Below are 12,067 nucleotides of genomic sequence, written 5' to 3' on the forward strand. Positions count from 1 at the left end.
ACCGCTACCGGACCACCGAAGCAAGATGCGAGGAGATCCGAACCGAACTCGCGAAAGCGGCCACCTTCGGCCCCCATGGTCGTCGGCGCCCGGCAGATCCGGGACGGAGACGGCTCGAAGGGGACCGAGGCCCCGCCTTGTTCCGCACCCGAGGAGGCCCAAGGAGCCTCCACACCACCGCACCCAGCCGACCTCCAAGTCGAGCCCGAGCAAGCGCTGCACTGCCGCCTGCCGTACATCACGCCGGGCCAGTCTTCACCCGTGCCACCGTCGCCTCCACCAGCCCGACAGGGCAGAGGCCGCGCCGCCCGCCGTCGATGTTGATCCGGGGAGGGACCATCGCCACGAGCACGCCCAGGGGAGCGCCGTCTCCACGCCGATGCCAGAGCTCTGCGCCGCCACGCCCGATGCCCAGCGCGGCGCCCTCACCGGCAGCGGACGGCCCGCGCCGCCACCACCGCGCAAGGGAGAGGGAGGCCCCGCCGCCGCCGGCGCCGCGTGGGCTTTTCTCGGCGACGCCCTCTGGTGGCGGCGAGGGAAGGGGAGGTGGGAGGAGGGGGCTCGAGGGCGCCACTAGGGGAGCTCTCGGAGCTAGGGTTTTTACCAAAGGCTCTTATTCTATTCCAATGAGGTCTTACCCCCGGAGCGAGGTTGCCTCCACCGCGGGGAAGCCTCGTCTCCACGCTCTCCGCCGGGCCACACATCACCTCGCCGCGGCACCAACTACCGAAGTTACGCGTTGCCGCCGCCGCGAGAAGACGGCACACCACCGCGCGAGAAGTCATGGATCGCCCTAGGCCCCGCAACTTTCGAGCTTGGTGTTGATCTACGTCGTATGTTTCATTCTTGTTTTGGTCAGACTCAACTCACGAGCACACATGCATGAAATCTGGCAACGTATGCGTAAATCATTTCTAGGCAACATAGGCATGAAAAACAATATTAATAAACCTACCGAAAAGTCAATGATTTTTAAGTTTGACCAACTATGTAAAATACTATGTCGATAACTATACCATTAAATAAATATATTATGATAATATATTATTATGGGTTTATTGATATTGATTTTGTATTGAAGATCTTTATAATTTTGTATATATATTTCGTCAAACTTAGAAAACAATGCCTATTTTAAATAAGTTAATACGCCACCTATTTTAGGATGGAGGTCATAGCAACGTCTAATAACCAAATCGACCCCTTCTGTACCCTACTTGTGTCCGTGCCCATCAAAGTCGAGATGCTAATCCACGAAAAACGATACGAGAAATGCGAAAGAACTCAACTACGGAACGAGGGCGACCCGTGAAAATACCTTGGTTTCTTACTCGTGCCATTGAACTCTTTCTTGGCAACTTGGATAACTTATAACGATGTTTATCCCGCGTATCGGGCGGAAGATCAGGTTACAAAATTATAAAGATTTCGTCCCAGCTTCATATTTAGCCGCGTAAATGTTCCTCACGGCCATTTATGGAACATAAGGAGTAGATGACAATAAATAGTAATAAAAATAATCCACATCAAATAATGCACCTCAATAGGTATGTACCACGGGTATATATTATAAGCACGCAATAAACATGACATGAAATAATATATATTAATTATTTTCTCACTGTAGAATTACAACATATTTAATAAAAGTACATATAATGTGCATGAAATCATCCAAAGGTGGCAATGAATCTGGTCTTTTGGTAAGCAGTGCCCAAGTTTATATATGAGTGTAGTGGTGGCTACATGCTTTGGCGAGCCATGTCCCAACGCGCCCTTCTTACCTCAATCTTCTTGCATACCCACATCATGCCACCTCAAATCTTGGCACGGCCGCCTCTATTTGTTTTCCCCCCGGAGGGCTATGAGAATTGCTCGTCATTAGCAAGGGTTGATAACTTAAGAGGAAAATGCTTGAATGCACTTTCCACATATATGTTGCTCCACGAACATCATATCACCATCCGTCGCACAAGTTTTGTTTCATTAGTACTACCTCCATCCATAAAAAGATGTATCTACACATTTTTTTAGTGTATAGATGTATTCAAATTTAGATAAATCTTCGACAGTATAATGCTTTGACCATTAACTGTTATGTTTCGCGGTCAAAAGAAATTGTCCAAAAAAAGGAACCTGATTGATTCTAAAAAAGCAAAAGAGAGCCCGACGCTCCTCTCCCAGGTCCCAAGTGTTCTTGCACATGTTGTCCTATTCTAACAGGAGTAGAAACATCAGAGAAATAGCATATCCTCAAAGGGACAACATCTGCAACGTCATTAGCGATCCCGTGGCTGAGGAGGGCAGTGGCCGCCCACATCGATCCTCGCTGTTGAGGCTAGAGTTCCAATCTAGCCATCGGGGAGAGCGGCGACATTAGACTAGACTCGGGCTGCGGGGAGAAGAACTTGGGTTGTTATCTCACACCCGGAGATGGGGAAGGGGCTAGCTCGAATGACAGAGCAAGGGAGGTGGCGGCGGAGGTGGCAGCGGCGGATGGACCGGATAACGGTGGCGGTGGTGCAAGCAACGAATGGTACTGGTTTTTTTGTTATGATTCTTTGTGTATTTGTGGTTTGCTCCCGAGTTCTTTTCTTAGGAATAATTATAGCATAAATGTGTAGCATGAAAATTACAGAGAGAACTACACTTTCATGAGAATAATCCAAGATCCGCAGGCCCACCGAAGCGAAATGGGGCCCGAGCGGGCTCGAACCTCCTCACCGGAGCGGAAGGTACCTCCGCCGCGGGGAAGCCACGTCTCCTTGCTCTCCGCGGGGCCCCGCGGCACCTCATTGGAGCACCACCGCCAAAGTCACGCGCCGCCACCGCAGAAGACCACACATCGCCGCGCGAGGAAAAGTCACGCGTCGCCGCCGGCCCCCACACATTAGTTTGACCAACTATATAAAATACTCTATTGATAGCTATAACATTAAATAAATATATTGTGAGAACATATCTTATTACGGGTTTATCGATATTGATTGTTTATTGAAGATCTTTACAATTTTGTATATACATTTCTTCAAACTTAGAAAACATTGACTATTTTAACTAAGTTAATACGCCACCTATTTTGGGATGGAGGTAAAAGCAACATCTAACAACCAAGTCGACCCCCTTCTGCACCCCCCTTGTGTCCCTGTAAAATTTTCCTCACAACCATTTATGGAACATACTCTCTCTGTTAGGGATTATAAGACCCGAGAGATTTTTGAAAATTTTAGGAATTAGACTAGTCACAATGGGAGGTATCATAGACTAGTATCATACATATGATACTAGTTTATGATATAACACCTACAATGCATATTATCATGAATTAGTATCATAGTTCCATCATATTTAATGTTTTTTAGAATCTCAATGCAAATATGTGTACATGATGTGTTTGCCACTAAAATTTCTAGTTTTACGTGCTATGATACTCGTATCTACCTATGATACTACTCTCACCCCTCTCCTCATTAATTGATGTGCCACATAAGATTTTTGCCTACATGGCATGCATGAGGGCGCTCGCAACGCGTATACGGTGGCACCGTATCTAATTTCATCCACGTCCTTTATATACAAAGCAGCACAATGGTTTGTATCTTATGGTGGGACCCAGCAATAAATGCATCCGCATCGTATGCCCCTTCTTCCTCCGCTTCCTGGTGGTTTTCAATTTCTTCCTCTCAATCTCTCAGATGCAGACATCGAGCAAGTTCTTGATGGAATTTTTCCTCCGTCCTCGGCTCCAATCTTGTGTCTCTCGGTTTTCTCACACAACCACACATGCACGTTCTCTTCCTCCGGCCCGTTCCCTGCTGCCCACCTTCAATCACCTCATGCAAATTTGTGGGGGAAGCTCGCTGGTTCGGTGGTGCTCCGAGTGCTCTTTTGCCGATGGGCATCGGCCATCAGCTCATGCCGGAGCGCTCCGGGCGCCGGGAATCGGCATGCGTGGCCATAGGGTCCGCCGTTTCTAGCATCTCGCATGCAAGATGATGGGATCCGGGCGCAAGGGAGCGCCGCGGTGGTTGATAGCCGTGCGGTAGGTCGGCTTCAGCACCGCGAAGACATAATGTGAGGGGAAGGAGTTGAGCACCGCGACGAGGCGATGGGGGCAGGGGGAGTGCAGAAGCAAAACTATGGGAGGTGCACGACGAGCGGTGGGGTACTTTGCCTCGGGAGCGCGGACAAGAGCCGTATCGAAAATAAGATACGATCTCCTTCTCTCTCTTCTTAATTAGTCTTCCACGTAGGTAAAACGTCCGAGCTGGCAGTTTTAGATACAATACACGGTGGAGCGTTGGGACCGCCCCGATACTACCTATGATACTTCTATTGTGGCTAGTCTTACAAGACCTATCTCATTTATTAGCCTTTCTCAGCCAATGCATGTCCACCTTTTTCTCTCTCTTTTTCCATGCATGCAAAATTATTGGTCCATGCAGTAATTAACGAGGGAAGTAATGGGCTTTCTTGGTCTTAGCAAATTGGCCTCGGGTCTTATAATCCTTATAACGAGAGGGAGATGACAACAAATACTCCCTATGGTCCGAGTTAATGGACGCTAGCCTCTCGGTTCCGCGTCGATTAATAATGATCGGAGGGGAGTAGTAATAAAAATAATGCACATGAAATACTACACCTCAACAGTTATATGCTACAGGTTTATAAGTACGCAACAAACATTTCATAAAATAATAGTATTAATTATTTTCTCAATGTAGAATTACAATATGTAACAATGTACCGTGCATATTAACCAAAAGTATGTATAATGTGCATGTGATAACGTACCATGTATATTCATTCAAAGTACATATAATGTGCATGAAATCATCCCAAGGTGGCTAAGCAACAAGATAGGCTTCGTCGATATTCTCAAAATGTCGCGAATCTTGTCTTTGGTAGGTAGTGCCCAATTGTGGCTACATGCTTCGGCGAGCCTTGTCCCAACGCGCCCTTCCGACCTCCGATGTCTTGCCTACCCACATAACCTCATCCCGCCTCAAATCTTGGCACAGCGACCTCTTATTTGTTCTTCACCGACGGGTAATAAGAATTGCTCATCATTAATAAGGGTTGATAACTTAAGAGGGGAATGCTTGAATGTACTTTCCACATGAAATAGTACCTTCGCACATGAAATAATAACCACTCAGAAGGTGTCAGTGCAATTATTGGGCTATGTCCGCTGGTTGGGGGGGGGGGGTTCCACACATGTGCATGTTTACGCTATGCTAAAAGGCATGTTCATCTTGCCTTCTTAGGGTTACCAAGTGCAAGGCGAGCCATGACCTGAAAGGAAGCAGTGGCGGGCGAGTCAACGATAAGCCGCACTTCTCAAGGAAGCAGTGGATTATTAGGGCGGTCGATTAGGGTTGGCGAGTCGAAGATGAGCCGTGGCTTTATAGGAAGAAGTGGCTTCTTAGGGTAGGAGAGTCGAAGACGATCTCGTATTTCTCGTGGAAGAAGTGGCTTCTTAAGGCTGGTGAGTTGAAGACCCAAGGAAAAAGTGGGCCATTAGGGTTGGCGAGTCCAAGATGAGCCCTAAGTTTAGAGGAAGCATCAGCTAGGGTTGGCTTGTCAAAGAAAATCCATTTATCTCAAGGAACTATGACTTCATTAGGGTTGGGGAGTCTAAGATGAGCCGTGATTTCAAAGGAAGAAGTGTCTTCTTAGGACAGGTGATTTGCAAACGAGCCGTGACTTAAAAGGACAAAGTGGCTTCTTAGAGTTGGCGAGTCAAATATGAAAAATTCGTCTCAAGGAATCAGTGGGTCCTTAGGGTTGGCGAGTCAAAGACGAGCCATGAGTTAAAAGGAAGCAATGGTTAGGGTTGGTGAGCCAAAGATAATCTATTTGTCTCAAGGAAGCGATGTCCTATCAAGGTTGGCGTGTATAAGATGAGCCATGAGCTCAAAGGAAGAAGTAGGTTCTTAGGGATGGCAAGTCAATGACGAGTCACTCGTCTCGCAGAAGCATTGTATTCTTAGGGCGGGGAGTCAAAGACTCGGCCATTCATCTCTATAAATCAATGGCTTCTTAGGGTTGGCGAGTCAAAGACGAGCCGTACTTCTCAAGGAAGCGAGTGGCTTCTTAGGGTTGGCGATCCGAAGACGAGGCGTACTTCACAAGGAAGGAGTGGCTTCTTAGGCCGTACGAGTCGAAGACGAGCCGTGAGTTTAAAGGAAACATGCATTATGGTTGTTTAGTCGAAGATAATCCATTTGTTTCAAGTAAGCGGCGTCTTCTTAGGGTTGGCGAGTCTAAGATGAGCCGTGACTTCAATGGAAGAAGTGGCTTCTTAGGGCTGGCAAGTCGAAGGCAAGCCATGAATTCAAAGGAAGAAGTGGCTTCTTAGGGTTGGGGAGACAAAGAAGAGTTGTTCATCTCAAGGAAGTAGTATGTTATTAGGGTTGGCGAGTCCAAGACGATCCGTGAGTTTAGAGGAAGCATCAGTTATGGTTGGCGAGTCGAAGAAAATCCATTTAAATCATGGATTCGTCGTCTTCTTAGGGTTGGCGAGTCAAACACGAACCGTGACTTCGAAGGATGAAGTGGCTTCTTAGGGTTGGCGAGTCAAAGAAGAGCCGTGACCTCAACCGGGGCTAGCGAGTCGAAGACGAGCCGTGGATTCAAAGGAAGCCGTGGCCAGCCTCCGCCACATCGTCTTCTGCGACGTCCCGTTCCCCTCGCTCGAAGCGGCGCCCGGCCGCGTCACTCGCCCCTCTCCGGGGCTTTCCCTCCTGGAGACATGCAGCCCAGGCGCGACGCCGCCGGCGTCACCTCGCTCTTGTGCGCCGCCGCGCTGCTCGAGCCCAAGGAGCTAGTCTTGGCCCTCCCGTCGGGCTACATGGGTAATCTCTCGCCCTTGTTCTTCCTGCAGCTTCCAGACCACGTCAGGTTCCATGAACTCGAGACACTGTCCCTCTCGGGCTGCCACCTGCGCTTCGACTCTTTGCTCCCCTGCTGCCCACGCCTGCGCGTGCTAAGGCTAAAGTTCAATGACCGTTGGGGCCACTACCGCATCAGAACCTTCATGTCACTCCACTCCACGTCGCTGCAAGAGCTTTGTGTGGATGTCGAGAACGTAAGCATAGATACCGTCGACCTTGTTGCTCCCGAGCTTAAGAAATTGACTGTGTCCTTGAAGGCTTTTCGGGAGGTCAACATCTCTATCTTGGCACCAATGCTTGAGAAGCTCTCATGGAAATGTTCCTATTCCTTTATTAACTTTGGTCCTTGCAGAATTGCAAAGTTGTGGCTGCAGAAGGCGGAGAGACAAGGAGAGCTCCCTTCATTGCTCATCCATGCCCGCATTGTGCGTGTCCTCTCGCTCAATTTACCGAGCTCGACTAAACTAAATTTTGATAGTGATATATATTTTCCCAAATTAACTTTTCGGAGCTCGTCCATTGTTCATGGTGAAGCGGGGAACTCTACGCAAGAGATAGAGAAACATATGCTCGCAAAGTTCTCTCGTTTTGGAGCTACATCTCAGGCCAAAGGGACATGCTTTTGGAGCATTCATGTTTCATCTCCTTGGGATGAATCGGTTTTTTAGGGCGACGCGAGAGGCTCAAGGTTGTCCTACGAGAGATCCGCGGTAATTCTTTGCTCTTTGCTCTGATTATATATCTCGATAGTACATTCTCTAGTAATTAATTAACACAGTATAATTTTTTGTTTTAGTTGAAGCAAGAATGCCCACTAGATTGTGCTTGTGACCACCCGGACTGGAGATCCCAAACTAGCTCCTTGACCGCTCTCGAAGAAGTGGAGATCAATGGCTTTCAAGGACACGATCATGAGATCGATTTCTTGAAACTGATATTCAAATGTGCACCGATGCTTAGAAGAATGATTGTGCGTTTCTCACATGAGGTCTTATTTCGTGATCATCATGGATGCACACAAATACGAAACATCTTCAGGGAATATTCTTCTGTGGAATGCTATCTTTATCTTAGCTCTGGTGAGTAACTAAGTATGTGTTCTGCGTGCAACATGGATATAATTGCTAGTTAGCTAATTATGCCTATTGCTGACATTATGTGCGCAAACCCGCATATTTTAATCAAAAAGAGAAGCTGAATGGTGGAGTGGGTGGCACAAAATAAATTCGAAAATTTGTATGCAGAATTACCTTAGGTTCTCTTTTGTCTTGGTCAATCTCTAGGTTGATTATACCCTTCTCTTGGACATCTGCATTTAGTATAGTAAAAGGACAATTTTGCAGATTACCTGAAGTTAGTTGTCTTATCTGAATTTCCTTGACATTCATGTTTGGCACAAGGTATTTAGTTCTAGTTAGATTTCGTTCAGTAAATATTGTACTATTTCCTTCCGCTTTCAGCATATATTGTACTATTTCTTTCTCCTGTCACCATATATTGCATTTTATTTGCGAGTCAGGACAGCCTTTACAAGTATAATAACTCCACATGTGCACGGTGTGATACTGATTGGAAATGGTTTCAATTTTCCTCCAGCCTCCGCTGCAGGTTTAGAGCATGGCAGCGACGGGTTCCCATCAACATGATTCTAAGCCTTGCATATTTGGATTCATGATGGTATTGACAAAGACCAAGCTTTTCATCTGCGGACAACCTCCATTACCTGTTCTCTCCTGACTTTGCTTTGTTGCTTCAACTCATTATCTGGCATGTTGTTTTGCTTAGTGTAGTGTAGCTATATATAGGATACTCTTAGTTAGGTCTTGAGTGGTTTCTGTGCAATTCAATTATTTAAGTTAATGCAGTCAACCTATGTCACTCATGCGACCTAAGCAAGTTATTCTGTTAATCCTATGGTTTTAGTTAGTATTTGCGTTGTTTCATTTTGTTGACAAATGACATGTTTTCATATGAACTACGAAGTAAACCGAGCAACAACGGATAGAACTTAGGAGCTGATCTTTAAGGGGCGATGTAGCACACAATCTATTTTTCAATATGCTTACATTACGAGTTTCCATTTTGTACTAACAGTATAAAAATATTACTATCAAAGCAGTGTAACATCCGTTAGCATAGTAGATGCTCTAAAAAAAACTCTCAAATATGTATTTATATGGAAATTAGCAAGAGTATTAATTCTTCCTGTGAGATTAGCTTGTATAGATAAGGTATTAGTAACATTAGCTAGCATGTAACTTAATGTTTATTTTAAATCCAACCTTTTGAACTATGCGGAGATTCAGTTTGAGTTCTAATGTTAGTATTTCTTCTTTAACAGAGTGGATGCACGCCTCTTTTAGTGCAAGTTTGATCACTGATGGCTGCAAAAGATGCCAAGAATCATACTGGCAACTTTGGTTTCCTTGTTTGTCTAATGCCATCATCTTAACAAGTTATAATATTGTGATGTTTGTATGAAGTACTAATGACTGCTGGACTGATGTTATTCTGCACTGTCAAACTCCTAGTTTTAATGCTTCTCGTGCTATAAGTATTTGTTCGTGTTCGAATGATGATATAGATTGTAGAGTGTATCTACTATTTGATGCTTGGGATCGGCTATCTTTTTTGCCCCTGTTTGCTCTGTTTTGTCAATGGTCTTGCCTCTGCTTGTTCTGTTTTTCCGATACTCAATTTCTTTGAAAGTCCAGCGAAAATTTGCACAGTTTTCGGTTAACTTTTGGGCAGAATTCAAATGATGATTTCGCCCATTTGATGGTCAACTTTGTGTAGTGCTGCATTACTATGTAGATGGGGAGTGCATAACATGTAACTACAAGTGTATTTTGCAAAGCAAACTGAACTGCAAGTTTCGAGTGTTTCACCGTGATCGGGAAAACTTGAACAAAACTGAAGCCACCGTACTGCGAATACATTCCGTACTACAGTTTGTCACAGCAGATGGAATACATACTACAGTTCCTACACCGATGACTGATCTTTTGAGAGCAGCATGTGTATTGTTCACGTGGATAGATACAGGTGGCCACCGTACTGTGATCCTAAAAGTTTTAGGTGCAGAAGGTCGTGAAAAAATCATGCAAAACTTGTGCAAAATAATGCTGCACAAGAGGTCCTATCCAGAGTACATGAGCTTTGAAGGGTTGAGCTAACAAAAGTGTCGTTTCGCTCCACTGGGTACCTCGGAGCAGAGGGGAATGGTAGGGTTTGGCAAAGCTTCGAACTTGTAGGTGGAGTTGAGATCTGGTCGGCGATGAAGCTGAGATCAGGGCGTCGCCTGCGTCCCTACTCCAAGCAGGTGGGCCCAGTCGGAGATGGAGAGGATCGCATCAGCGCCCTCCCCGAGGAGCTGATCCTCCTCGTCCTCGGGCGTCTCAGATGCTTCCGCGCCGCCGTGCGGACCGGCGTCCTCTCCCGCCGGTGGCGCGGTCTATGGTCCCGCCTCCGCCGGATCTCCCTACGCGATGCCCCGTTTCACTCCCTGGAGCCGGCGCTCGCCCGCGTCCCTCGTCCCCCGCCGACGGTCTCCCTCCTCGAGATCGACCTCCCAGAGCCGCGCCGCCGCGTCCGCAAGGAGCAGCTGGTGGACACCGCCAGCGTGAACTCGCTGCTCCGCGCCGCCGCACGTCTCGACCCGGAGGAGCTCTTCTTGGTCCTCCCGTCGCGCTTGGTGTGGGCGGTTCCTCCTTCTGGAGTTGCCTTGCTTCCGCAGCGCCACCTCCATCATGCTGGATCTTTGTTCCACCATCCGCCGCGTGCCGGCCGGCGCTCGAGACGCTGTCCCTGCTCAACTGCACTGCCAATCTGGACGCCTTGCTCTCCCGCTGCCCCAGATTGCGCACGCTCTGGCTAGGCAGAATTTCGTTCCATAATAAGGATGTCCTGAGTGTCAACTCACCGCTGCTGCAGGAGCGCCTAGTCGTGAACCGTGCGCGCGAGGTGGATAAAGCATGTCAACTCTTTGTCACGTCCGCGCGCGCGCGGCATTTGTTCAACTCCGAGTATCGCGCGTATACTCCGGCCTGCTGCCAGCCTGTCAGTAGCACGTCGCTATCGCGCCTTGCTCATTTCTCACGTCCGGGTCGTGGCATCTCCTCGTGGTCCCGCGAGGCCGAAGCAGAGAAACAACGTTTCCCTTTCACGCACGCAGGAGTGCCTCTTGCCTGCACGTCGCGGTCGATCGACAGCTGTGGTCAGGGATGATGCAGCACGTGGAGAAAGGATTTTCCGCCGACGCGCGACGTCTCGTCTTGCTGCCAGCCTGCCACTAGCTAGCACGCTTGGATGGATGGATGGATGGATTAAATACACCGAAACCAATCATTTCGCCCATTTGGATGGATCAAAAATTAGCTAGCTACTGCTTCTTTCTCTCTAGTACTACTAGTAGTACGACTACTCCGGTCCGTATCATCAATTTTTATTGGAAAAAAAAATGATTCAATCCCTCCGCTCCGCTCCGCTAGCTAGTTGATTAATAACTCACGACGTAAAGTGCCCCCGCTGAAACGCGCGCTAGCTGATCCAACTGCTCGCCGTCCCGCCCGATCTGACTGTGCAACCAGCTTTCGATCGATTTAACCAACCAACCTGCATGCATCATTTATTTGGATTTGGAGGCCAATTCCACGGGCTAATTAGTACCCTTTCTACTACTATACTTAGTGCTTCCTCCGCTTTATATTAATTGACTCTAATATCGATATATCTACACACATTTTAGCACGGCGCCAAAACCGTCGCTACCGCCCGATCCAGAGATCTTGGGTTGTCACCCAGAGGTCATGGATGAACCGAGCGCCGCCACACCGACGCCTTCAACAAGGGAACGACATCCACAAACATCGCTGTCGTGGACCAATGGGCAAGGGTTTCCCCCGGCAAATAGCACTCTGCCCATCCACACAGGGAAGCGGTCGCCGCCGTAGCAACATCCGCCCCGTTGTCACAACATGTGGCTCAACGGAACCACGCCGTCCACACGGCCGAGGCTCCCAACCAGCACCCGAGTCTCTAGCTCGCCCGCCAACCAGCAGAACTCCCACCGTCCGGGGCCGCCGCCCCGGCGTCCCACCTCTTCACACTGAGAACCTAGGGGAGAACAAAGGACAACATCGAGTGGCCGCCGGCCGCCAACCAAGGCGCAG

The 12,067-nt window shown here is 48.0% G+C and overlaps 1 protein-coding gene and 1 long non-coding RNA gene across 2 annotated transcripts; both read left to right on the top strand.

The window, feature by feature from the left end:
* Positions 1-6,754: 6,754 nt before the first annotated feature.
* Positions 6,755-7,564, top strand: LOC124664856. The gene is made up of 2 exons (XM_047202284.1): positions 6,755-7,090; positions 7,154-7,564. Exons 1-2 carry the CDS (start codon positions 6,755-6,757, stop codon positions 7,562-7,564), a joined length of 747 nt encoding a protein of 248 aa, XP_047058240.1.
* A 133-nt stretch (positions 7,565-7,697) lies between these two features.
* On the top strand, positions 7,698-9,538 carry LOC124684583. Its single transcript, XR_006997067.1, has 3 exons — positions 7,698-7,975; positions 8,493-8,573; positions 9,238-9,538. It is a non-coding gene; the product is annotated as an uncharacterized LOC124684583 (long non-coding RNA).
* Positions 9,539-12,067: the final 2,529 nt, after the last annotated feature.

This window comes from Lolium rigidum, chromosome 1 (assembly GCF_022539505.1).
Source record: "Lolium rigidum isolate FL_2022 chromosome 1, APGP_CSIRO_Lrig_0.1, whole genome shotgun sequence".
Lineage (NCBI taxonomy): Eukaryota > Viridiplantae > Streptophyta > Magnoliopsida > Poales > Poaceae > Lolium > Lolium rigidum.